The sequence below is a fragment of the Erythrolamprus reginae genome, chromosome 1, assembly GCF_031021105.1.
Source record: "Erythrolamprus reginae isolate rEryReg1 chromosome 1, rEryReg1.hap1, whole genome shotgun sequence".
NCBI lineage: Eukaryota > Metazoa > Chordata > Lepidosauria > Squamata > Dipsadidae > Erythrolamprus > Erythrolamprus reginae.
The window spans coordinates 337,486,506-337,514,397 of NC_091950.1; the positions used below are offsets into that span (position 1 = coordinate 337,486,506).

At 40.1% G+C, this 27,892-nt stretch overlaps 1 protein-coding gene across 1 annotated transcript in view; it reads right to left on the reverse strand.

Annotated features, from left to right (window-relative positions):
* The window catches only part of HEATR1 (HEAT repeat containing 1), a 65,295-nt gene that overhangs the window by 25,838 nt on the left and 11,565 nt on the right, over positions 1–27,892 (reverse strand). The window contains exons 9-30 of the mRNA XM_070733997.1: positions 24,922–25,030; positions 24,671–24,781; positions 23,671–23,788; positions 22,724–22,831; positions 20,289–20,384; positions 19,730–19,824; positions 18,763–18,974; positions 18,174–18,295; positions 16,329–16,532; positions 14,659–14,830; positions 14,289–14,437; positions 13,894–14,086; positions 11,990–12,162; positions 10,007–10,174; positions 8,516–8,755; positions 7,751–7,882; positions 6,882–6,988; positions 3,622–3,762; positions 2,132–2,247; positions 1,904–2,025; positions 662–790; positions 116–349 (exon numbers count right to left, since the gene is read on the reverse strand). Coding sequence (XP_070590098.1) covers positions 116–349; positions 662–790; positions 1,904–2,025; positions 2,132–2,247; positions 3,622–3,762; positions 6,882–6,988; positions 7,751–7,882; positions 8,516–8,755; positions 10,007–10,174; positions 11,990–12,162; positions 13,894–14,086; positions 14,289–14,437; positions 14,659–14,830; positions 16,329–16,532; positions 18,174–18,295; positions 18,763–18,974; positions 19,730–19,824; positions 20,289–20,384; positions 22,724–22,831; positions 23,671–23,788; positions 24,671–24,781; positions 24,922–25,030 — 3,251 coding nt within the window. The remainder of the gene's footprint in view (positions 1–115; positions 350–661; positions 791–1,903; positions 2,026–2,131; positions 2,248–3,621; positions 3,763–6,881; positions 6,989–7,750; positions 7,883–8,515; positions 8,756–10,006; positions 10,175–11,989; positions 12,163–13,893; positions 14,087–14,288; positions 14,438–14,658; positions 14,831–16,328; positions 16,533–18,173; positions 18,296–18,762; positions 18,975–19,729; positions 19,825–20,288; positions 20,385–22,723; positions 22,832–23,670; positions 23,789–24,670; positions 24,782–24,921; positions 25,031–27,892) is intronic.

Genomic DNA, 27,892 nt, shown 5'->3' on the forward strand with positions numbered 1-27,892 from the left:
GATGAAGAAAACAATATTATAAAATGGCCATATATTTATGCATCATATTGCAACATTCTACACAGCGACTCATGCATTTTTGAAGACAAAATACTCTTTAAAACTCTTTACTTACCTTCTCCCCACTGGCTACTGCAGCCCCAGATTTGGTCACATGTTGTTCAAACAACAGTACTAAAAGAATCCACAGAAATCGCTCCGCCCCTAAAGTATTTATAAGTTGCTCTAGAATTGGGAGACGCCGATGCTCTGGTACATGTGGTAAGGCATCCACAAAAACTCGGATTATTTTAATCACAACTCCTTCCATGTTCCCTGCAGTTCCAGAAGACCTACCATCCTCCTCCGCCTACAAGGAAAATTTAAAAAGGAAAGAAAAAAAGGAACAGGTTATACATACAACCAAAGGCTAAATAAAGGAAAAAGAGACAAGAGTTTGTTTGAATGAAGCAGAAGCTAATAATAATAATAATAATAATAATACTAATAACAACAACAACAACAACAACAACAAATAAATAAATAAATAAAAATCCATCCATCCTTCCAAGATTGGTAAAATGAGGACCCAGATTGTTGGGGCTTAATTAATTTTGGCCTTCACTGTGTTCATAAGTCACCTGCATTCTATTTCAGTGACCCAGTTTAAATGAATTCTCACCTGTATGAGAGCCGGAATGACCATCTTCACTGTCTTGTTAATCACCTGGAAACTGTACGCATCATCCAGGCGCATGACATTGGCTCCCATGAATGTAAAAATGGGCATGATATTGTGTAGCACTTTATCCTGCACAAAAGAAAGCCATTATTCCTGCAATAATTTAGCCCTTGGGTTTAAGCATTTCTTTTTTTTGTAATTTTTTATTATTTTTTCTCCACTTTCGATTTATATATCAATACACATACTTTAAAATATGTCAATAACCTACACATTTACACATTTTTATTCCATCAAAGATCAATGTTCTATTTTGCACTTTTTAAAACTCCCGTTCATCAGTCTGTTTTTCTTCGTTCCATTACATTCACCTCCCTCTATCTCCATCTCCTTCTTCTACCTTCTTACTCCTTCTCTCCTACTTCCCTTAACCTTTCTATTTCCTGTCTCCCTCTTTACCTCTCCTTGAGTGATTCTTATCCTAATTCATCTCATATTTAACAGACTGATAACATATTCCATACATTTTTAAGCTACCAATGCCCCTTCTAAAATCATTAGTTTTATATTATTTCTATACACGTGACTCTTTACTCTGGTTATATGTTACTAGTCTAATGTTGCCTCTTCCAAACTACCGGATTCTGTAGTATCATCATCTAATCCCAAAAACTTTACCCTTAGATTATCTACTGTTGATCTCTCCCGATTCCTAAGAGGTCAGTAAGGGGCGTGCATAAGTGCACTAGACTGCATTAGACTGTCCTAATGTTTCTCTTTTACTAGTATCATGTATATAAATATTATATCTTGTATAATACCAATATGTACTTGACAAAACAAACAAATAAATAATAAAACAAATAAATAAACCTAGCTTTGTCTCCTGGGTCTACCACCAATTAATTTTCAATTTTTCCCCAAGCTTTTATTCTTGCAGTGCAGTTTCTCTCAGAACAATTTTCTTTAAAGCAGTGGATCATTTGCTGTTTAATACTGTTGAAGGAACTCCCCAATTCTTGTCTATATACAGGCAAACCTATTACCTATAAAGCCCTACATAGCTTAGGACCATATTATTTAAAGGACCGTCTTCTGCCTCACATGAATCTGGAAAGATTAACAGCCTCCCCCAAAATGCCTGCATCAGAGCTGAAAAGGCACCTAAAATGTGATACTTTTTAGAAACTTGGATGAGCTTCCTTCTCCCCCCTCCCCCAACATGTGTTCCAATGAACTCACAGGAAACATTCCAGCTGCGGCCCCCAGCAAGAGCAGTGCGTGGTGATGGGTCTGTGGCATTTCTGAGACCCGGATGCACTGAACAATCAGTTCCACGTTGAATTTATCTTCATCCAGGAGACCTGAAAACATAAAGGCTTACAGTGCTTTCATCCCACTTAGGGATACAAACCCCGGGGGGACACTGCCAAATATCCCAAATGAAATTAACTTTGGTTATCACTTTACCTGCCTTTATCCTGTTGTTATCTGGGGACAGCTTCTGACAAATGTTTAACAACCCACCAAGGATTAGTTGTTTTGTGTATTCTAGATTTTCGTCCCCTGCAGTCGGTTCTAGACACCTGGAAATTTCAGAAAGGAGATAGGCTATTTTGGGAGAAATAGATGATGAAACGTAATGTTCCACGCTGATAGCTAAAAACAGCAGTTCTGAAGGGTGTTCTATAAGACAGTTCTATAACACAATGACAATATTACATTACATTCCAAGTTCCTTCCCCCCCCCCCCCCGTGATAGCAGCAGCCCCCAATGCCCGCACGCTGCCGCGCTATATTTGGCTTCTGTGCATGTGCAGCAAGTGAAATCTTGTGATTTTGGCAATTTTTTGCTTCTGCGCATGTGCGGAAGGAAAAATATTGGTGCAAATCACCAAAATCTTGTGAGACCGCCTTCTGCCGCACGAATCCCAGCGACCGGTTAGGTCCCACAGAGTTGGCCTTCTCCGGGTCCCATCGACTAAACAATGTCGGCTGGCGGGACCCAGGGGAAGAGCCTTCTCTGTGGCGGCCCCAACCCCTGGAACCAGCTCCCCCCCGGAGATCAGGACTGCTCCCACCCTCCTTGCCTTTCGTAAACTTCTTAAAACCCACCTCTGACGTCAGGCATGGGGGAACTGAGACATCTCCCCTTGCCTATGTAGTTTTATGTATGGAATGTCTGTGTGTATGTTTTTATATAAGGGTTTTTTTAGGTTTAAATGTAAAATTGTGATTTTAGACTTAATATTAGATTTGTCATTGTATACTGTTTTATCACTGCTGTGAGCTGCCCTGAGTCTGCGGAGAGGGGCGGCATACAAATCTAATAAATAATAATAATAATAATAATAATAATAATAATAATAATAATAATCCTCACGTGAGCATGTGCAGAAGCCAAATTTCGCACCGATGGACACCCTCGTGCCTGCTGGACGTGTCCGTGACAACCTCGTAGGGCCCACCAGTAGCACCGAGGATGAGCGGCCCTTCACTGCCCCCCCCCAATTCCTTATTTGGCGAAATCCTCAAGGGAACACGTTAAAGACAGGAAAAGAACTGCAAGGCTCTTGAGGAATCAACCTAGCTAGAGGCAACATGATGAAGCTGAAGAATATTTAGCAGTGGGGCAGCAAGTGGAAATCATGCTTTGAGGACCTGAATGGAACATCTCAAAGGTCCACACTTTCACAGTGACCAAATCCAGGTTTATGGCTTGGCCACGTAAAGAGAGATTGGACACAACTAAGCTGTAGCACAGAATGGAGGACAGAAGAGCCGAGTCGTTTTGATAACGCCGAAATCTAATGGGTTATCCTATTTTGGATCTCCTTTCTCCCATGGGCGAGATATGTGTTTTCCAGAGTCAGCCAATCCTCAATGTTTAATGGCTGGAGTGAACTCAATTATGGTTAAGAAATTACAAGATTTAGAACTGCTCTCCAAAGTAAAATTACCTAGATAGCAAATTGAAGAGGGTAGGTATCAGAGCCTGAGGCTGTTTGAGCTTCTTTTTGTGCTGCAGCAGTTCTAGGATAATCGTAACTCTTTGCCAATTCATGCTTTCTTCTTGTACACATTCTTGATCTTGGACTTTCCTGGATGATCAAAAGCAGAAGAAAGTCAACTTATTTCCTTCTATAAAAATATCAGGTTTTTTTTTTTTTTTGCAGAGCAACTATTTCTGTCAGATTCTACAAAGAGCCAAAGAATCATCAACAAAATACAGCTATTAAAGGTTAGTTAATTCATATGTCCTTTTAAATCTTTCCATTCCTTAGCTTACCATATATGTTGATGACTTCTGTTTTTGTTCTCTCTTTGTTTAACTTCTTAGTTCTCTTGCTTTTGGCTATTTAACCTAGCAATGTCTATTCTGATAGAAATTTTTGAGGAATTCAGACAGGACTTCTAGTTCTAACTCTATAATTCAGAAGCACTGAATTTTTCCTAATGTCATATACATACAGAATTACAAATATAAATAATTAAATTAAAGTATAAAATAAATAACCCAACATAGACCCCGTAGAGCTCCATGGTAGAACGAGGAGCTCCGGGAGTTGAAGCGCCAGAAGAGACGTCTGGAGAAGCGATGGAGGAAGAGTAAGTCTGAATCCGATCGAACACTTGTAAGAGCTCATATTAAGACTTACAAAGTGGCGCTCAAGGCGGCAAGATGCGCGTATCATGCCGCTTTGATTGCATCAGCGGAATCCCACCCAGCTGCTCTGTTTAGGGTAACCCGCTCCCTTCTTAATCAGGGGGGAGTTGGGGAGCCCTTGCAGAGTAATGCTGAGGATTTTAACACGTTTTTCGCTGATAAAATCGCTCGGATCCGGGCGGACCTCGACTCCAATTGTAAAACAGAGTCAACTGACAACGAGTCAGTCGAGGTGACTGGGGCTAAACGTCTTTGTCCACCTGTCTGGGCGGAGTTTGACTTGGTGTCACCTGATGAAGTGGACAAGGCCATTGGAGCTGTGAGTTCCGCCACCTGTTTACTGGATCCGTGTCCCTCTTGGCTGGTTTCGGCCAGTCGGGAGGTGACACGGAGCTGGGTCCAGGAGATTGTCAACGCCTCCTTGGGGAGGGGGTCCTTTCCGGCCCTTTATAAGGAGGCACTTGTGCGCCTACTCCTCAAGAAGCCTTTCCTGGACCCAGCCGTGCTCAATAACTACCGTCCAGTCTCCAACCTTCCCTTTATGGGGAAGGTTGTTGAGAAGGTGGTGGTGCTTCAACTCCAGCGGTCCTTGGAAGAAGCCGATTATCTAGGTCCTCAACAGTCTGGATTCAGGCCCGGCTACAGCACGGAAACTGCTTTGGTTGCGTTGATGGGTGATCTCTGGCGGGCCCGGGACAGAGGCTTGTACTCTGTCCTGGTGCTCCTTGACCTCTCAGCGGCTTTCGATACCATCGACCATGGTATCCGTCTGCACCGGCTGGAGGGGTTGGGAGTGGGAGGCACTGTTCTCCAGTGGTTCTCCTCCTACCTCTCCGGTCGGTCGCAGTCGGTGTTAGTGGGGGGTCAGAGGTCGACCTCGAGGTCTCTCCCTTGTGGGTACCTCAGGGGTCGGTCCTCTCCCCCCTGCTATTTAATATCTACATGAAACCGCTGGGCGAGATCATCCATGGACATGGGGTGAGGTATCATCAATACGCCGATGATACCCAGTTATACATCTCCACCCCATGCCCAGTCAACGAAGCAGTGGAAGTGATGTGCCGGTGCCTGGAGGCTGTTGGGGCCTGGATGGGTGTCAACAAACTCAAACTCAATCCAGACAAGATGGAGTGGCTGTGGGTCTTGCCTCCCAAGGACAATTCTATCTGTCCATCCATTACCCTTGGGGGGGAATTATTGACCCCCTCAGAGAGGGTCCGCAACTTGGGCGTCCTCCTCGATCCACAGCTCACATTAGAGAAACATCTTTCAGCTTTGGCGAGGGGAGCGTTTGCCCAGGTTCGCCTGGTGCGCCAGTTGCGGCCCTATTTGGACCGGGAGTCATTGCTCACAGTCACTCATGCCCTCATCACCTCGAGGCTCGACTACTGTAACGCTCTCTACATGGGGCTACCTTTGAAAAGTGTTCGGAAACTTCAGATCGTGCAGAATGCAGCTGCGAGAGCAATTATGGGCTTCTCTAAGTATGCCCATATCACTCCAACACTCTGCAGTCTGCTTTGGTTGCCGATCAGTTTCCGGTCACAATTCAAAGTGTTGGTTATGACCTATAAAGCCCTTCATGGCACCGGACCAGAATATCTCTGGGACCGCCTTCTGCCGCACGAATCCCAGCGACCGGTTCGGTCCCACAGAGTTGGCCTTCTCCGGGTCCCGTCGACTAAACAATGTCGTCTGGCGGGACCCAGGGGAAGAGCCTTCTCTGTGGCGGCTCCGACCCTCTGGAACCAACTCCTCCCTGAGATTAGGATTGCCCCCATCCTCCTTGCCTTTCGCAAACTCCTTAAAACCCACCTCTGCCGTCAGGCATGGGGGAACTGAAACATCTCCCCCTTGCCCATGTTGTTTTGGTGTTAGATTGATTGTGTGCTTGTTTTTTAATATTCTGGGGCTGTTTTTTATGAATTTTTTAGCTTAACATTGTAATTGGATTAGTGGGTATTGGATTTGTTATTATGTATTGTTTTTACTTTGTTGTGAGCCGCCCCGAGTTTGCGGAGAGGGGCGGCATATAAATCCAATAAATCTAATCTAATCTAATCATTTCTTTTCATGTTATTCCAATTCTCTTTGGTTAACTCTGTCTTTCCCCATTTAATCACAGAAATTAGCTTCATTATTTTGCATCACAAGCATGTACAAAATTCAGTTCCAATTAGCCAAAACTAATAGAATCCAATGAATATAATTTGCATTCATATAAAATGTCAGTGTAACCAATTTTATTTCACATGTAGACTCATGGAAATGCCATAGCTTGAATTGTTCACTTAATGAATTATTATTTTATGTTTTTAAGCTGCTTGGCTTCCAAATCTTTTAATTCTCCATTTTTAAAACCTCTTCCATTATAGCATAGGTCTTCAAACTTGGCAATTTTAAAACTTGTGGACTTCAACTCCCAGAATTCTCCAGCCAGGTATGCTGGCTGGAGAATTCTGGGAGTTTTAGTCCATAAGTCTTGAAGCTGCCATGTTTTGGGGATCCCTGCAGTATAGCATATAAGGCACTTGTATTTCCCACCCATTTTACCTCTGCTGTTGTGTTTTCTGCCTTCTTGTCTGGTGAACTGTAGCAACAGTCTTGACCTTAGGTTGAGGTTCCAGTTCGACACTAATCTGTTCGGCATCTACTGATATCTAAACAATATGTTAAATTTTGTTTTAAAGATTTTAACACACCACACATCAAAATGTATTGTACATATGCAGCCCAATTGCAGAATATGATTTGGCCATGCTCTGTCAACTAGCATTTGATATGTCTGTAGAGCGGTACAGAAAGCATGACCATTTGTATTTGGCACCACAGCAGTTTCTTACTGAAAATGCGATACAATTCTTGGCTTAAAATCAGAAAATATTCTTTGTGTTTACAAAAATAATGTTTTCAATAAAAACAGTGCACTCATCCTAGGATATATTACTAATTTTCCAAACAGTTCCTACAAATACTGTGTGTTTTAATTCTCTGTAACATGTTTTTGTTAGCTTTTATACTGAACACAACATGGTTGTTAAAAGTAATCAGATTACAATGGCTTAATTCTTGCAAGCAAACTATGTGATTAAGGGAGAATACAAAGTTGACACAGAAACAGATGAGTAATCCGTTCTTTATTATTTATTTATTATTAAATAAATACAGGTAGTTCTCAGCTGAGAACAATTCGTTTACTGCAGTTTCCAATATTGTAGGAATGTTTTGGGAAAAGTGTATTTTGGAGGTCTGATTGCTAATAAGAGCACTTTTTGAGAGGAGGGGTATCATAAAATTATATGTCAATAGAAAAATAATTTAATCAAGAATGTAGTGCAATGAAGTTTGTTCAACTATCTGTATTCTAAGGAACGTTATAGTCAAATAACCAGAAAAAGGAAGCAGGATTAAAATTACCTTACCCCTTTAAATACAGTGCTGACTGTCTGGGCACAATGTAGATTCTTGCAATTGAGGAGTAAGTCAAAAAGAACTCCCAGAATCCTTTGCTGTACCTTCCCATCTGGCAGTGCAGCAAAGAAAGGTTTTGTAATCTAGAAATAACAAAAAGACAAGAGCTTATATATAACATTTGGAAAGAAAGTTCAGCATTATTTCCAGTGATAAGGAAAACAAAGATATACAGGGCTTCTTCACGATAGTCTGTGAATTCATTTCTTTGTTAAATTTATACGCCATCCATCTCACTTTGAAAAGCAACTCTGCCCAAAATACAATTTAAATCTTGCTTTTTTGAATCTTTGTTCGATTTGTTGGCTACTGGCTTTCAGGATTGGACATATATCCTGTACTTTCTAACTTTTAGCGGGCTGCATTATAACTTCATACCACGATGGGAAATAAAGAAACAACACCCAACGAAATACCCAAACCAATTACCTACAACTTACATTGACAAAGAAAAATGTATCAAAAGGATCCATCTTTAACAAACAAGAAATCTATTTGCCTCCTGCTGGAAGCAGACGTTCTTTTTTCTAAGTAGAATTGTAGTGCACAAGGAACCAGGAGGGAAAATAAAAAGAGGAGGGGGCGGAATTTAGAGGAAAACCTAATTATCAACTCTCTTGATAGAAAACAATTGCAAGAACGTTTGTGGCAATAGAAGAGAGATGTTTGTACTCTAGAAGGTGACATAGGCTCATAATGACTTATAAAGATCTTACCTGCCCAAGAGCTGTAATCTGAAAAGGATGAAGGCCCTGATATACTTCTTGTGAGGCATGCAAAGCTTTGATGAACAGGTGTAGGCACTCTTGATTTGTGCAAAGGAGTGTTGCCGAGTGTTCATTGTATTTCCCAAGAATGAGGTGCAAAAGAAGGGCTTCATCTTTCAACATCTGTCCTGTACCAGAAGCTTTTTCCAATAACTGATCAAGGAGAGGCAGCAAGCTAAGAAGCACTCCCTGAAGAAAAAAATAGCAATTGTAAAAAAAAAGGGCAGCCAAAACTTTAATAAACCTGTCTTTTATAAAATGTGCTTTGTATTCCATTTATTAGTGTGTTAACATAATAACAAAGTTGGAAAGGAACTTGCAAGTCTTCTAGTTAAACCGCTTGCTCAAGCAGGAGACCTTATACCCATGATGGCAAACCTATGGCATGAGAACCACAGGTGCTATGCGGAACCATATTTGCCAGCACACGAGCCGCGGCCCTAGCTTAGCTCCAGCTGATTTTCAGCTCATGCGGAGGCTCTGGGAGGGTGTTTTTGGCCTCCGGAGGGCCTCCAGGAGGCAGGCGTTTGGCACCGCCCTACCCCCAGGCTTCAGGGAAGCTCCTGGAGCCTGGTGAGGGTGAAAAATGGGCCTCCTGAGTCCATCAGAAGTCTGGAAACAAGGCAGCAGGCGATATGCACACACACATGTGGGGTCACACGCACATGCGCAGAGGGTGGGACATATTGAACTATCGGTGTGGACACATGCCTGTGAGCAATAGTGCATGTGCACTTTCGGCACTTGAGAAAAAAAAGGTTCGCCATCACTGCCCTATACCATTTCAAACAAATGGCCATCCAATTTTTTAACAATCCCCAGTGATGAGCATCCACAACTTCTGGAAGCTAGTAAATGTTTCAGGACAGAAAGCCAATTGTTTAAATGTGTATGATGCACCCACGTATTTAACTAATAGTGATACCTGTAAATCATCTTAAAGGACAAGTCTTTGAGACTCCTAAGAACCTCTGCAGTTTTGGTATATATGATGACAGCCAGCTGATTCCTTTTTTAATAAGCTGATTATTTTTAATTCTGGAAGGACCTCCCTTACAACAGGTATATATACCACTTGATGTCTTCTAGAAATTCTGGGTTTTAATTTCTACCAACCCCAGACAACATGGCTAATGGGCAGAAATTGTGTGTTGCCATACAAACAGCTTGGATAGTACTGGTTTACTTTTTTTTTTTTTTTTGCACTAAAGGTATTTCTGGCAACAACAATACAACTATCCAAGTGCCAATTTGGAGCCCCTTTATATATCTTGGCCTTTTTTGAGTTATTCAAAGAAAAAGAGATGATAGAAAATGTTCTATTTTGTTTATATAACAAAATGAAGATATATACAAGGTCTCGCCCTGAAGAAAAACAACACCAAAATCTGGTGTGATCTTTGATATTTTTCCAGTGTTAACACCAGTTATTTCACCCACACTGCCATTGACTTCGTGAAGAATTTTCATCAGGTTTCTTGCAATATAGGAAGGACATCCGAAGCCCTGGACACATTCAAGTAAGGCTGTCAATGCTTCTGACGATTTCTGCTGCTTGGTTTTTCGCTTCTGTTGGGTAAGTTCTCCTCCAAAGAGATCACCAAGAACCTAAATTAGAAACAAAAAAAAAAAAGGGGGGGGGGGAAACACCAAAGGATCATTAATGTAATTTATTTATTTATTTTCTTTATTTGTAGCTGAAGGACAAAGGAATTGAAATTGGACCGCAATTACTGTGTGTGTATTTTCACACTGGCTAGAACCTTTATGTATATACAATGGTACCTCTACTTATGAACTTAATTCGTTCCGTGACCAGGTTCTTAAGTAGAAAAGTTTGTAAGAAGAAACAATTTTTCCCATAGGAATCAATGTAAAAGCAAATAATGTATGCGATTAGGGAAAGCACAGGGAGGGTGGAGGCCCCTGTTTTCTCCCAGGAGATTCCTAGAGAGGCCCCATGGAGGCTTCTCCCCACCTTTTCTGGCCCTTTTTCCTCCCAGGAGATTCCTAGAGAGGCCCCACAGAGGCTTCTCCCTGCCTTTTCCTCCCAGGAGATTCCTAGAGAGCCCCACAGAAGCTTCTCCCCATCTTTTCCCGCTCTGTTTCCTCCCAGGAGATTCCCAGAGAGGCCCACAGAGGCTTCTCCTTGCATTTTCCAGTTTACTTATTTATTTATTGGATTTGTATGCCGCCCCTCTCCGTTACAGTTTCGGAGGCTTAGGTTTGTAATGGTTCTTGAGAAGAGGCAAAAAAAATCTTGAACACCCAGTTCTTATCTAGAAAAGTTTGTAAGTAAAGGCATTTGTAGGTAGAGGTACCACTCTATATCTATAAAACAAAAATACCACCTAAAGTGACCAATCCTTTAGCATTATGATATGAATTTCTGGTTATCTATGAAAGGAGAAGCCCCATGCCAGTATCTCTGTCTTTTGCTCTGTATCTGCCGTAGCATCTTCCCCTGCTGTCAATCATCATTCATAAGCCCCAGCCAGAGGTTTGAGGTATTACTCGGCATTTAAAAACATACCTGGCGCTATAGTAAAGCTACTTTCTCATAACCAGAATTGGGTTACTACCAGTACGGATGGGTATAGTACACCAGTAGCGAAAGTTACACTGCACGTGCATCTTCTCTTCTCCTGCGTGTTTTTGCTTCTGCGCATGAGCAGGAAGCAAAATCTTGTGAGGGGACAATTGCCTGCGTGAGATTTTGGTGATTTTTTTTGCTTCTGCACATGCGCAGAATCAAAAATATGCTGGGACGCAAGGGCACGCATGAGAACAGAAGCTGCGTGAGCAGAGCACCAGTAGCGTGCACTGCACTGGTAGCAGCGGTAATGGGGATCCACCCGGCTCACAACCCTTTCCCAGAAAATCCAAACAAAAATGTGAAACCCTGAAAAAAGTTTTTAAAAAGCAGAGCAAAGCACGAGCCTATCTGATTAGCATCCCGTTCAGTTGGATACCAAATATTGCAGCTGTCTGGAGAACGTCATGCAAGAGAGGCAACTGGGAAGAAGCAGCCATGGAAGAAAGGATGCTCGGCATAAAAAAGTTTTCTGATTCTGTTTCTAGCACCTCTTGAAAATGCTGAAAAGGCTCCTGCCAAAAAATATCAGACTGTTGACAATGCTAAGCTAGACAAACTGATCAGATACTAAGTGAGGATGCCTCCAATCCTCCATTGTTCCATTTGCGAGAAAGACCAACAAGGCAAAATAATTTGTTTATCTTGGCATGCAGGTCTTGAGGCTTCTACTTCTTTTGAGATGCTTTCTAGTCTCTCACCAACACTTCCTTCAATGATGCTGACTCCAACAGACCAGTAGAAGAGCTCTGAGGATCTGGCTCATCAGAAGGGCTCAAATATACAGAATTGCAAATTAAAAGAAGGCAATATCATTCATCTATGCTTACCTGGGTAACGTACGTTGAATCAGACATTATTTCCTCGGCTTTGTTCATGAAACTCTGAAGCACAGGATGAAATATGGATTCTTCTACTCCACTTAAGGAATGAAGGCATTTGAGAGAAGCTCTTCGGACTTCGCTTACAGGACTTCCCAAATTGATCAACAGAGACACAATTACTGGAAAAGGGCAAGTAGGGAGAACAGTTATTGCTTTAACCAAGTTCCAAATAAACTTAGTTATTAACTGTGCAGAATGAAAACTCCTAACCTGAAAAACAAGAATAACCTAGCCACCAAGAATAATTTAGAGCCTGTCTTGCAAATGCTGAACCCACTGAGAAGATCTTCTCTGTTTTCTAATTCAAATCTTTATAGAAACATAGAAACATAGAAGTCTGACGGCAGAAAAAGACCTCATGGTCCATCTATACATGCCCTTATACTATTTTCTGTATTTTATGTTAGGATGGATATACGTTTATCCCAGGCATGTTTAAATTCAGTTACTGTGGATTTATCTACCACGTCTGCTGGAAGTTTGTTCCAAGGATCTACTACTCTTTCAGTAAAATAATATTTTCTCATGTTGCTTTTGAACTTTCCCCCAACTAACTTCAGATTGTGTCCCCTTGTTCTTGTGTTCACTTTCCTATTAAAAACACTTCCCTCCGGGACCTTATTTAACCCTTTAATATATTTAAATATTTCGATCATGTCCCCCCTTTTCCTTCTGTCCTCCAGACTATACAGATTGAGTTCATTAAGTCTTTCCTGATACGTTTTATGCTTAAGACCTTCCACCATTCTTGTAGCCCGTCTTTGGACCCATTCAATTTTGTCAATATCTTTTTGTAGGTGAGGTCTCCAGAACTGAACACAGTATTCCAAATGTGGTCTCACCAGCATTCCATATAGCGGGATCATAATCTCCCTCTTCCTGCTTGTTATACCTCTAGCTATGCAGCCAAGCATCCTACTAGCTTTCCCTACCGCCTGACTGCACTGCTCACCCATTTTGAGACTGTTATAATCCTTTGAAAGAGCTAAAAGCATCAAAATTAAAAACTTGTGCAGTTATTTATTTTTATGAGCAATCTCTGGAGTTAAGTGAGTATAATTAGTAATGATTCCAGAGAATCTGTAAGTTAAAAGATGGTTGAAAGCCTCTGTTTAAGTTTGATTATTTATTTATCAATTATTAATTAATTAGATTTCTATGCCGCCATTTTCAGCAGACTCAGGGCGGTTCACAACAAAATAGGCACAAAAATATAATGCATAAAGAAATCTAAATTTAAAATCAAATCTAAAACTCCAATACATTAAAACAGTCATCCACACTCATCCCATGTACATTTCAATAGTTGGCCACAGCTAAGCGTAACACTCAACAGCCCTAAGCCTGCCAGCAAAGGTGAGTTTTTAAAGCCTTTCGGAAGGCCAGGAGATGGATGCGGTATGAATCCCTGGAAGGAGTTGATTCCAAAGGGCTGGGGCCGCTGCAAAGAAGACCCTTCCTCTAGGCCCCACCAGGCAGCATTGCCTAGCTGATGGGACCTGGAGAAGGCCAACTCTGGGGGACCTAACCGGCTGCTGGAATGCATGAGGCAACCTGAATTATAACAGAAAATAGAATGCAAAAGTCTTGTAGAGAAAATAGTCTGTCTGTCCTTCCTTCCTTCCTTCCTTCCTTCCCTCCCTCCCTCCCTCCACAACTCAATATGTAATACATGCTAGTAAACTTCACTCCAAATAATCTAAGACTTCTTGTAAGGGTAGATAGCTGGAAAGACAGGAAAGAAGTTAGTGCTAATTTCCCCCTAATTTCTCTGGAGAGCTTATAAAGCCCATGATAGATTAATACTGCAATAATTAGAGGGAAATATCTCAAAGGCCATCACAGGGTACCTGGAGATGCAGTGGACACCAATTGCCTTTTTTTCTGCTTGGGCTGAGATTCAAGCATGACACATCCTATGTACAATGCCTGAGTTTGCAGTACAGCATCTATCACCAAATCCAGCTGATTGCACAAGTTGTAGTTGTAAGTCCATACAACGGAAAGAAATCTAAATTGATGCTCTGCCCCTTTCAAATGTACCTTCAGATAAAAATAAAAAGGAAGCAATTAATACATAGGTTTTGGGTGGGGGATGGCTTTGAAAAGAGACACACTCACATTTCACTTCAACAGTACCCCATAATACAATCTCCCTATAAAATTTCAACAAGTTATTCACAGTTACCTAAATCAGAATAATAATTTCCTCTTGTCAGACATTCTTTATATATGAAAAATGTACCTCAAACAGTAGTCGCATCATTGTCCGAAAATGACCAGCACAGAACCCCTCACTTGCTCCGTGGACAACAATGTCAAACAGTCCCAACAGGAGGTGCAAATAATCTTTACTGTCTGCATTTAAAGTTTCTGGATTCCACCAGATTTCATCTGTAGAAATGCAAAGAAGTGGCAATTAAGGACTGTAGAAAAAACATTTTCTGAAACTAAGCAAAACCAGAGCAAATGTTTTCTTCAGGTTAAAACTGAGAAAGGCTGATTACTTTTGGGATCAAGTTTCAGAATTTCAAGAAATAAACATTACTTCAACAAGCAAAATATCCACCTTGCAAATTTTTCAAATCTCATTTCTTTTGTAATAAGAAAAATACCTTTCAAAAAGGAATTTGGAGAGACCAGGCCTTCAATAAAACTTCTCAACAAAATGATGAACAACATGGTATCTTCAAACTCAACCGATATATGAATGTTTAATTTTTTGGTATACATGGATAACAAGTACCAGAAAGATTCATTCCCAGTTGGGAAATCAACAGAAGTGTTCTGGAAATGAAAAAGAATTGTGAGCTGCTGCATTGTCACAGAACATGAGAATCAAACACCTGTCCTGGCCCTTAGATACCTGCCTCCCCTAATCTCCCATAAATGACTAAATATGGGAAGCTCACCGACTAGTCTAACTGCATCCTTGCTTATTTTTTTGTGATTGTCAATACAATTTACTTTCTTAATTGTCCTTCCTTTTGACCATAATTTTATCTCATCTCTTTAACATACTTTGAAAATTGCAGGAGCCAGTGTTCCCTATCACTCAATCTCTCTCCTAAATCAGAACTGAACTCGGTATATATAGAGTGATACCTCGTCTTACGAACCCCTTGTCACGTGAACTTTTCGAGATACGAACCCGGGGTTTAAGATTTCTTTGCCTCGTCTTAAAAACTCTTTCTGTCTTACGAACACGAGCCCAAGTGCGTGGGCTCTCTTACTGCCAAAGGGATTCCCCTGCCTTGTGACTGTCACCCCCGGGATTTCCCATTTGCTTCCCGCCCCACCGGGATTTCCCACCTCCAGAGGTGCATAAGAAGACAAGCCAGCTGGGTGGGGAGGGGGGCTGAGAGAGAGGGAAGCCACCGCCGAGGAAGCCCTTGGGGGGATGTCCAGCTGGGGGAGGGAGTCACCCCTCTCGGCAGCCCTAAGCCCAGGAGGGCGGCTCCCTGCTTCTCTGACCCTCCCCTGAGAAACCCAGGATCTCATAACGAAATAAACCTCAGAATCAGGTTTCTTTCATTCCGAGATCATGGGTTTCTTAGGAGAGGGTCAGAGAAGTAGGGAGCTGCCGTCTTGGACTTGAGGGTACCGAGAGGGGTGACTCCCTCCCCCAACTGGACATCCCCCCAAGGGCTTCATCTGTGGTGGCTTCCCTCTCTTTCTGCTGCCCCCCCCCGCTGTCTTGTCTTTCCTTCTGAGTTTTCTTTCGTTCTGAGAGCCGCGGTTTTTGAGGGGAAGGTCAGAGAAGCAGGGAGCCGTCCTCCTCGGCTTGGGGGTACCGAGGAGGGGGGACCCCAGACCCCAGATGGACATCCTCCCAAGCGCTTCGTCTGCGGTGGCTTCCCTCTCTCTCAGCTCCCCTCCCTCCCCATCTGGCTGGCTTGACTTTCCTTCAGAGAGCCAGCAGCCGGGAATGGAGCACAGGTCCTGGCTTCGGGGTTTCTGAGGGGTGGGTCCACCCACGAGGCTCCCTCCGGGCAGCCTGCACTGTCTTTCCCCCCCCTCCTCCACCCACCTCTGAACAAGGATCCGAATGCCGGCAGTAATGAGGCAAAAGGGGTGAGTTTTGGGATTGCACGCATTATTCGCTTTTACACTGATTCCTATGGGAAACAATGTTTTGTCTTACAAACTTTTCACCTTACGAACCTCATCCTGGAACCAATTAAGTTCGTAAGACAAGGTATCACTGTACACACAAATCTAGAGTTGAATTGATCAAAAGGGGGTTTCTGATTGAAGCTGCAATTTTAAAATTAAAATTTCTCACCTCCTCTGAAAGACACTTGTCTTTAAATCTGTCCATTTTTTTACTCAAACAATGGAAGATCCTTAAAGCCAGGAATAAATGATGGTCTCCCATTTGGGAGCAACTACAACATGACTGGACAAGGACGAAACTTAGAATGTGGCCTAGTAGCTTCTGTTTTCCAGTAGGATATTCCTTTTCAATAAGACTGATGAAACCTTGCACCTGAAGGAGAACCACAAGAATAAGACAGATAAATTTGATTATTTGACAACTGCCTAACATTCTGCAGACTTTATTTTTATAAATATGCACGAAAATATAGGCTTTAATAAATAAAACATGGTGAGTATACAAAGCTATTGTATGCCATGTTAGATCGTAGGATAATGTAATTCAGTACTCTCTATTTTGGCAAACAGCCCTTTCCTTATTCTATGAGCATGGGTCTGCTTAGAGGTATCAAAGAATCTGAAAGTTAATCCTGGAATGTGTTCTGCTATAAAACTGCAACCATTTCTCCATTAAAGGAAACTCTAGTCCAAAAGTTCAACCAAGCACTTCATATATATTTTTTCCTTTATCACACTTCTAAATCACCCACCTCCCCCACAGGGAACTTTATTGAGAAAAGGAAATTTTCAGAGAGGAGAGTTTGTTCTCAGCACCAATGGACTACTTGCTTAAAATAATCCTCTCTATATTTATTGGATTTGTATGCCGCCCCTCTCTGCAGACTCGGGGCAGCTAACAACAGTAATAAAACAGTATATGACAATAATCCAATACTAAAAACAGTTAAAAACCCATTATATAAAAACCAATCATACATACAGACATACCATGCATAAAATTGTAAAGGCCTAGGGGGAAAGTGTATCTCAATTCCCCCATGCCTGGCGGCAGAGGTGGGTTTTAAGCAGCTTACGAAAAGCAAGGAGGGTGGGGGCAAGTCTAATCTCTGGGGGGAGTTGGTTCCAGAGGGCCAGGGCCGCCATAGAGAAGGTTCTTCCTCTGGGTCCCGCCAAGCGACATTGTTTCGTTGACGGGACCCGGAGAAGACCCACTCTGAGGGACCTAACTAGTCGCTGGGACTCTTCCATTTTAAGATCACATTTTTAAGACTGTAAGACGCACTGGTGCATAAGATTTCGAAGAGGTAAGTAAGAAAAAAACCCCCCAAACCCTCTGCATGCACCATTTTCCTAAAAAATGGGCCCATTTTCCACAAAAATTGAAACGTGGGGGCGGGGCTTCAGGAAGCCAAAAATAGCTGAAAAGAACCAACATTTTCACCCTCTTTTGGGGGAAAAAGATGTGCCTCATACTTCTAAAAATATGTTAGTTAAATGCTTGAAATCAACAAAGAACTGTTCTAAACAACAATTGTTGGGGGACATGGGTGAGAAGATTTACCATAACTGTACCATGGCCTGCTTAGGACTTTCACAAGCAAATTCTTACAGGGGGAAAGGCAACAAGGTTCAAATCACCTGAGCTTATGGCTTTGCAGAGAAACCTGTTCGATTCTTTCTTCAAGTCCCCCCCCCCCCATTAGAGATGCAGGGTTACAGCTTGGCTGGATTATAAACTGAATGTCTCAGAGATGCTACTTTAAGAACAGAATGTACTAAACCAGTTGATTCAAGGTTTAGTCACATGTACTCTTTTTGCATGTTCGTTTGCATCAATGAAATGTGAAAATTCTACATTTCTTATTAAATTGGGATGTCAATGTTTGAAATATTTCCCAACATGATGTAACAGAACACGCACATCTGACTGCTGTGTTTTATTGTTATGTTACATCAAACTGCCTTTAAACCTGAGAATTCTATAGATAGGACATGTAAACTCCACACATACCATTTCTGACGTGAAGGAAGAATCTTCTGAAATCAGGTTCTTGGACAAGAGGTCCAGCAGTTTGGCGTTAGATGTACTTGGTAAATCTCCTGATTTATCTGAATTAGTCACCTCTTGGAAAACTATTTCAGAACGATAAAAACATAAAAACAGAATGGGAAACCAAAGTGGGAGATCGGTCAAACCTCTTGAAACCAGGGATGGCTACAGAGAGGGAAAGATTTTTTAAAATCAAATAAGGAATCAGGAAACAATCAATATTAATAAAAATCTTAAGGATACAAGCGACAAGTTATAGTCATACAGTCGTAAGTGGGAGGAGATGGGCGAGAGGAATGATGAGAATAAAACTACTAGTAATAGTAGTACAGACTTAAATAGTTTGACAGTGTTGAGGGAATTATTTGTTTAGCAGAGTGATGGCGTCAGGGGAAAATTCATTAAAAAGGTGCCTAAAGTGTATGTAGTTTTGAAGAGTTGAAGTTATTAGATATTAGATTTGAAGTTGAAGATATTAGAGTTGAAGACTAGAAGTCATAAAAGGGTCATTGTACCACATTCCTGCTTCAGAAATAATTCAATTACTTACCCTCTGGCCAACCTTTCAACAAAGGATGAAGAGAACAAAGACCAGACTCTGTTATGCAAATTGCCACTCTCCCTTCAGCAGATTCTAGATCTTTGTTGGTTATGACCAGAAAAGCTAGCAGGTGTAGGATTAATTGATTGAAGAGATCTTTAGTATCCTTAATAGCATCTACTTTCATTAAAAGGCATAGTGTTGTTTCTAAAATTTTGCACCTGGCAGTACACAGAAAGGGGAATGCATATGTTTAGCTTACACCTCCGTAACCAAGAGTTGCGCACTGTAAAACACACTTTTATGCTTTTTTTTGGCAGCAGAACATATATTCTATTTCCCCATGGTGTTGCCTGAGGGAAAAAAAGACAACCTTCCCCTCTCTGATGGAGCTTGATATTAAAATTGGAACTTAGAATAGTATATCTAACATGCTTCTCTTTCCCTGGCATTACAAAGAGAGCAATAGTAACTAACAATTTGTTGTTCTTTCATGATGTTTAAAATTAACTGCCAAAGGGAACCACCATTGTTTAGTGCCAGCTTACCCCTCTCAACAGTGAATCTATTAATCAGTGTATTAACATAATTTTTTTTTGCATTTTTTGACGCAACATTTTACTCGAAAACACAAACCTCAGTTCATAGTAAATGGAAGAATCATGAACCTAATTCCTTATCGTTGCAAAAGCTCCTGCACATCTAATGAATGAACTTATTAATGCCAATATACATCTATATGTATGTACTGTAGGCATATGTGCATACATACACAGATTCTTTGATGAATAAAACAATATTGTTATTACATCTGACAAAACCAGTTACAAGATAAAAACGTAAATGGCGTTTTTCAACATATCTAGTAATTTGGGGGGGAAAAGCCCTTGGAAGATGTAAAGATTCTATACTATGGAAAAAGTTACTAACTATTAATATAAAATTGAAACTGAATGATGTAAAAATTATCGCTTACCATTTTTCATCCTTTGAGAGATCAGCTCTTTCAAACAGGGACAACAGACTGAGCCCAATTTCTTCACTAAATATGTTCAAATGAGCCAAGGCACTCTGGAATAAAATTTAACAAACAATGTGGGTATTGTATGCAAAAAATTGCATAAAATACAAAGAGCAATGTAATGCAGAATCTTACCCCAAAATATCCACAACGTGTGTATTAAAAAAAATAAAGTATTTTTAAAATAGAACATAAATGAATCAAAATAAATTTAGTGATTCTGCTTTCTGTTTCCGATTTTGTGTGCCTTAAGGATTTTTTTCTGTCCCTTAGAAAAATCTTGCTTTGATGATAGAATCATAGCATTGGTGCAGTAGCCAAAATATTGGAACAGTACTAAAGATTCAGCAATGGAAAGTCAATGGATATTATCACAGTCAATCTATCTCACTTTCAGGGGAATAAAATGGGAGGGAATGCTATAGAAGAAATTCTAACCAATACAATAGCTAATTCATTGTTGACTAATTCAAAGCACCACTTATTTTTGGCCTGCCAATGAATTAACACTTACATCTAGTGTATGAAGAGATGACATAACCACATCTAAATTATCATCTTTGAGTCGTGCTACAATTGCTTCTTGAATGAAAGAATCATCAAAGCCCTCCTAAAAATAAAAAAAAAACATGAAGGAAATGAACATTAAAAAGGTATTAAAAACGTAATAGCATGAATTCAGCATTTCTGCAGAAAATCCAACTTGTTTATATATAGACCTGTTTAAATCATCATCATCCATTGCATTAAGTTATGAATTTGGGAATCATAAGAATTATGGTTGTACCATTTATAAACCAGTAGGTCTAGTCCAGAGGTCCCCAAACTTTAAGATTGGTGGACTTCAACACCCAGAATTCTGCAGTGAGTTCTGCTGGCTGGACAATTCTGAGAGTTGAAGTCCACAAATCTAAAAGTTGCCAAGTGTGGGGTCCTCTGGTCTAATGGTTAAGACACCAGGCTAGAAACCAGGAGACTCATCTTAAGCATGAAAGTCGTCTGGGTGACTTGAGTCAGTCACTCTCTCCCACAGCTTGACATACCTCATAGAAGGTTGTTGTTGTGGGGAAAATAGGAGGAGGGTGTATTAGGTATGTTTACCAACTCAAATTATTTTTTAAAATAATGAAGACAGGATAAAAATAAATAAAATAAGGTAATGTCAATCCTTCTCATACACGATAGTTGGAAACTGTCCTAGATTCCCATTTCTAATTTTGTAGATATACATTATATACAGCCAGGGGTGGGTTCCAATTTACCTGACTGTTGGTTCACTCCCTCATGCACTGCGTTGGTGCGCATGTGCTTTGCGCCCATATGCAAAATAACAAAAATTCTAGGGGGAAAAGCTGAAAAAAAGATGGCGATTGCATGCACAGTGTTGGAACTCAGCTTTTGCACATGCTCAGAAAGAAAGAAAAAAATAGTAATTTTAAAATAATTTTTTAAAAAGGTGTCACCCACAGACTGGCACTGAACAATCCAGTTTTGTGATATCATTGTGACGTCACCAGGGGGCCGCTAACAGTTTGGGCTAACCAGTCCGAACCGGGAGGAACCCACCTCTATATACAGCGTACGATAACTGGAGAGTACAAATGAGTAGAGGTTTTACTGACATTACTACGTTTGTAGTAGTAACCTACTACAATTATTACTCAAGTTTATAAAAGATAATCTTGTCAACTGCAAACCAAACCTAAAGTCATTTTCTTGTATCTCAGTTGCCACAGAGTATGCTAGGGGGAAGGGGGGGGGGGAGGATGAGAAGAGGTCAGAATGCCTTGTCAGGCACAACACAGAACTATCTTGTGAAAACCAAGGTCATCCCCAAAGGTGTCTGATGAAGAAGGAGGGGAGTGCCTAAGAATTAACTTAATTGAACAGTGTTACTGGTGACACTTGAGGAGGGGATCATTTACTATTTTAATTATACTGAAACAGCGGGGAATATTTAGAAACGGTTTTACATGTAATCATGATGTACCCAATAAAGAAGCAATTTGAGAAGGGTCCAGTCTTAGAGTCCTGATTTGTTTGGTTTCGTTAGTTGGAACCTTGACACATCTTTTATTTAGTCAACTTGAAACCAGTGGAAATTCTGTACAGAGAGTTATGCAATGGAATGTATAGCGTAGATTCGACATGAAAAGATCGAGAATTTACTTTGGATTGCTGTAAAGACGAGGTACAAAAATGACAACTTGGAGGCCATATATGGCTTCAAGAACTACTCCAGAGTGGACAGGGACAAAATGAAAATTTTAAACTTTACACTTGCTTTTAAAGGTACAGTGGTACCTCAACCTAAGAACGTCTCTACTTACAAACTTTTCTAGATAAGAACCGGGTGTTCAAGATTTTTTTGCCTCTTCTCAAAAACCATTTTCCACTTACAAACCTGAGCCTCCAAAACTATAACCGGAAAAGGCAGGAAGAAGCCTCCGTGAGGCCTCTCTAGGAATCTCCTGGGAGGAAACAGGGCCGGAAAAGGCTGGGAGAAGCCTCCATGGGGCCTCTCTAGGAGTTTCCTGGGAAAAAACAGGGCCTCCACCCTCCCTGTGGTTTCCCCAATCGAACACATGATTGGCTTTTACATTGATTCCTATGTTAAAAATTGCTTCTTCTCATAAACTTTTCTACTTAAGAACCTGGTCACGGAACAAATTAAGTTCATAAATAGAGGTACCACTGTATCTATTTATTGCACTCTTTAAAAGATCTGACAAATTCATCTGAAAATATGGCTTGGTTTTACCCAAGTCCAGTCATTAATATGACTTCTAAAACCTGGTGTGGTCCTCAAGCATATGAAACTTGGGCAACCCTGCTGCCAATATCCCTATTTTTCTCATTGCTAGTAACAGAGGCTTTTCTGATTAGAAAGCATTTTAAAAGTTCAGGGGGGAAAAAACTTAGAACTAAGAACCAAACAAGACAACCAACCTTTGATGTATCAATAATTTCTTTCAAATGTTGAACAGCCAGGACTCTCACTGATGGCTGTGAATGATTCAAACTAAGGAGCAGGGAGGTATTTGAATCTTCTAGAAACTAGGAATACAAAGTATAAATCAATCAGGCTGCAATTCTACTTCTGTTCCCCTAAAAGATTTTATCAGGGAACTTATTTCTTAGTCATTTTTCTATAGATAAACATGCAACTACATATTAACACAGAGACATATTTCAGGGAGAAAAAAACAGTAAATACATTGCTCAGCTGTACCACAATTTTCTGCCAGTCTATATTCTTTACTATGCTCTTACTCTTTACATGAGTCAGAGTCCATACAAGCCAGGATAAAAAAAATAAAGCCATCATTATTTTTTCCCTTAAATGAATCAGGAACTATAATTAATCACTTCAAAAGTCTGCGGAGAGGGGCGGCATAGAAATCTAAATAAACAAACAAAAGATGTCAGGAAAAGTTGTTTTAAGGTGATTTATGGACCATGTATTGCTTTGGGGTTTTTTTAAACTTACTTATTCCAATTCATACATAAAGGGGGAAAATATGCTAAAATGCTGAAACCCAATACTAGATTACAGAGTATTATATTGAAGGATGCCAACTTGAAGAGGTGGCCTATTATTGATAAACTTTTAGTGGTAATTTTGTCTACCAGTGATTTATATGCAGTTAAGAGCAGCCCTTTTACAGCCACTGGATAAAAGTTCACATCATCACATCTTGACAACAAACTGTTTTTCTAACAAACTGTTAGAATGGCAGCAAATGTATCACAAGATCACTTCTTTTTATCAATAATGTTAAGAGAAAAATCCATGATTAATTATTTTAGGAAATGCTCTAACAGGTCTTCATGCAAAAGTGTCAACAAATTAAAAAGAAGCAATCTTCATTATCACAGCTTTAGGATTGACTTACCTGGTATTTACCACCACTCACTGAAAGAGAAATAAATTGGTGGAAGAGGTCTTGCTCCTTCTGATTTCTGATGTTCTTCAAATATTTCTCCAGTACCAGATCCAGTGTTCTAGAGTACCTACGGTAGGCCAAAAAAAATTAAAAATCCACACGGAGCTCTGGGAAGACTAAGCACGATACTTTATATATTATTCCATAGTCTTGTTCTATGCCTAATATATGCTACCCGGAGTCATGAGATGGCTAGCCACATAAATTTGATGAATAAATACATTTTGTGTACAAAAATTTGTAAGGCATTACAAATAAATGTCTTGAGTTATTTGTAAAAAGTCTAAAGGTGGAATAAAAAATAAACAAATACATATTTTATATACGACTACCAAAAATTTACAAGAAGTCAACTTTTTTACAGATGTTCTCGGCAGCCAGGGAGAGCAGTTGAGAATATTTTTGGAAATCTTGAAAATACCACACTACTAATTGTTGTTTTCAGGGATCTTACATTACACATTTCAGGGAAGATAAATATACTTCCTATTATTAATAAAACAAACTCAGTGAAGAGCTGTGGTGGTGCAGTGGTTAGAGTGTGGTATTGCAGGCTACTTCTGCTGACTGCCAGTTGCCTGTAATTTGGCAGATTGAATCTCACCATGCTCAAGGTTGACTAAGCCTTCCACCCTTCTGAGGTGAGTAAAATGAGGACCCAAACTTTTAGGGGCAATATGCTAACTCTGAAAACGGCTTAGAAAGGGGTGAAAAGCAGTATATAAGTCTAAGTGCTATTGCTATATGAATTTATCTTATTTATTTAAAGGTTAATTTTGATCTATTTGGTCTTTGTATAAAGATCTTATCCCCACCCCCAGTAAGTATGGAATAAAATCTAAACAATATAGATTTATACTTCTAGATTAAAAAGTCACATATTAATTCTAGTACAAGAATTCTGACTTTATCCAATACACAAGTCTGGGGTTTTTTTTGTTTTACTTACTTTCTTTCAAAAAGTCTGATTAGAGGAAGTACTTCTTTATTAATTTCAGCTATTTTGCCAGGATCAGAACTGCTCTCTACACCATAGGAAATATAATCCTCCAGAAATTTACTGAAAGTGGAAAAAAGGGAAACAATTATTTCTTTACAGAGAACTAATATTGTTTTTCACATCTTTCTCAAACAATGTGAAAAAGTAATAATATCTGACAAATTAAATTGTGACATGAAAACCAGGGATATATAGCTTACCAAGCCAATAAATGATCCAAATCTTTTTCCAGCGGTATAGTGGTAAGTATAGTTTCTAGATGCTTAATGCAGATTTCATTATCAATTGCGCTGGATCCTTCTTCCATCTCTGAAAACAAGGAGATGCCATAAAGAAAATAATGACTGCCACTGAATCATTCTGATTCAACCGTTCCCAGTGTATATCATTTAGCATAGCAGAATACAATTATTTCTTTCCTGTGTTATCTGAGATTGGGTGATATAAATCCAACATGCCCCTGACTTTGCTCTGACTGATTCAAAGAATCATGCTTCTAAAAGGAATATCAAAATCTCATTAGCAGAACCCCAAAACCCAACAATAGTCCTACTGGACCAAGTCAAGGTTCATCCAGTGTTTTGTATCCCAGAATGACCAATCAGACAACTCTGGACTTCCTACTAGCAAAAATCAGAGACCTATCAGTAACACAATTTCATTTACCTGCAGCTGACATTTTGAAGACTCAGTCTTGAATTTGGAATTAACACTGAATCTACAAAACAAGCAGCCCTTGAGCTACCTGTCCTCCATCAATTTATCCAATTTTTTAATGGTTAGCATTGTGTTACCACGCATGGCAATAAATTCCTGAAGTTAATTATCTAGAGCATTCATATATTAAAACTTCCAGTGCATTTCAGACTTAACTATTTTGAGAAATTGAGAAAAATGCCCTTTTCTCTTCTTTTTCCCTGTCCTGCAGTGTTTTATACTCTCATAGAAACATAGAAACATAGAAGACTGACGGCAGAAAAAGACCCCATGGTCCATCTAGTCTGCCCTTTTACTATTTCCTGTATTTTATCTTACAATGGATATATGTTTATCCCAGGCACGTTTAAATTCGGTTACTGTGGATTTACCAACCACGTCTGCTGGAAGTTTGTTCCAAGGATCTACTACTCTTTCAGTAAAATAATACTTTCTCATGTTGCCTTTGATCTTTCCCCCAACTAACTTCAGATTGTGTCCCCTTGTTCTTGTGTTCACTTTCCTGTTAAAAACACTTCCCTCCTGAACCCTATTTAACCCTTTAACATATTTAAATGTTTCGATCATGTCCCCCCTTTTCCTTCTGTCTTCCAGACTATACAGATTGAGTTCATTAAGTCTTTCCTGATACGTTTTATACTTCAGACCTTCCACCATTCTTGTAGCCCGTCTTTGGACCCGTTCAATTTTGTCAATATCTTTTTGTAGGTGAGGTCTCCAGAACTGAACACAGTACTCCAAATGTGGTCTCACCAGCGCTCTATATAAGGGGATCACAATCTCCCTCTTCCTGCTTGTTATACCTCTAGCTATGCAGCCAAGCATCCTACTTGCCTTTCCTACCGCCCGACCACACTGCTCACCCATTTTGAGACTGTCAGAAATCACTACCCCTAAATCCTTCTCTTCTGAAGTTTTTGCTAACACAGAACTGCCAATGCAATACTCAGATTTAGGATTCCTTTTCCCCAAGTGCATTATTTTACATTTGGAAACATTAAACTGCAGTTTCCATTGCTTTGACCATTTATCTAGTAACGCTAAATCATTTACCATATTACAGACCCCTCCAGGAATATCAACCCTATTGCACACTTTAGAGTCATCGGCAAATAGGCAAACCTTCCCTACCAAACCTTCCCCTATGTCACTCACAAACATATTAAAAAGAATAGGACCCAGAACAGACCCTTGTGGCACACCGCTTGTAACCTGTCTCTGCTCAGAATACTCGCCATTAACAATAACTCTCTGATGTCTATGCTTCAGCCAGCTTGAAATCCACTGAACTATCCAGGGATTAAGTCCAATCTTCACTAATTTATCTATCAGCTCTTTATGTGGAACCGTATCAAAGGCTTTGCTGAAGTCCAGATAGGCAATATCCACGGCATCACCTTGATCCAACACCTTTGTGACATAGTCAAAGAACTCAATGAGATTAGTCTGACACGATTTGCCTTCAGTAAAGCCATGCTGATTTGGGTCCAATAAGTTATTGTTTTTTAGATGCTGATTTATCCTCTTTTTGAGTAGAGTCTCCATCATTTTAACTACAACTGATGTCAAGCTAACTGGCCTGTAGTTTCCAGCTTCTTCTCTACTGCCCTTCTTGTGGATAGGCACAACACTGGCCATTCTCCAATCCTCAGGAACATCTCCTGTTAACAGGGATTGGTTAAACAAATCAGTCAGGGGGGTAGCAATGACAGATCTGAGTTCTTTAAGAACTCTGGGATGGATGCCATCTGGACCCATTGCCTTATTTATCTTTAATCTTTCAAGTTCTTCTAAGACATCGGCTTCTAAGATCACTGGAGCTGAATCCGTACAGCTGGAAGCAATGCTATATCCCTCTATAGTATTATTTTGTAAGGTGTCCTTTGAGAAAACTGAACAGAAGTAGCTATTGAAATGGTCAGCGATCTCCTTATTCCCATTAATGCATGTATTATTCCCGGTACTAAGCTTTGTGATGCTGCAGTTTTTCTTCTTCCTATCACTAATATATCTGAAGAAGGTTTTATCCCCCTTCTTTACAGATTTTGCTATTTCTTCCTCTTTTGAGGCTTTAGCAGCATATATTATCTGTTTCGCCTCCTTCTGTCTCATTTTATACACCTCTCTATCAGCTATACTTCCAGACTCTTTATACCTCCTATAGGCAGCCTTTTTTTCATTGACTATAGCCCTTACATCATTGCTAAACCATAGCGGTTTCTTCTTCCTTTTACCTTTAGTTACTTGCTTTACATAAAGTCTTGTGGCTTTTAAGATGGCCTTTTTTAATACAGTCCACTGGGTGCTCGCTCCTGCCATTTTATCCCTCCCCTTTAATTCATTATTTAAATATTCCCCCATTGCATTAAAATTTGTTTTTCTGAAATCCAATACTTTGGTTGCAGTATAGGATTGCTCACAATCAGTTTTTACATCAAACCACAAACATAGATG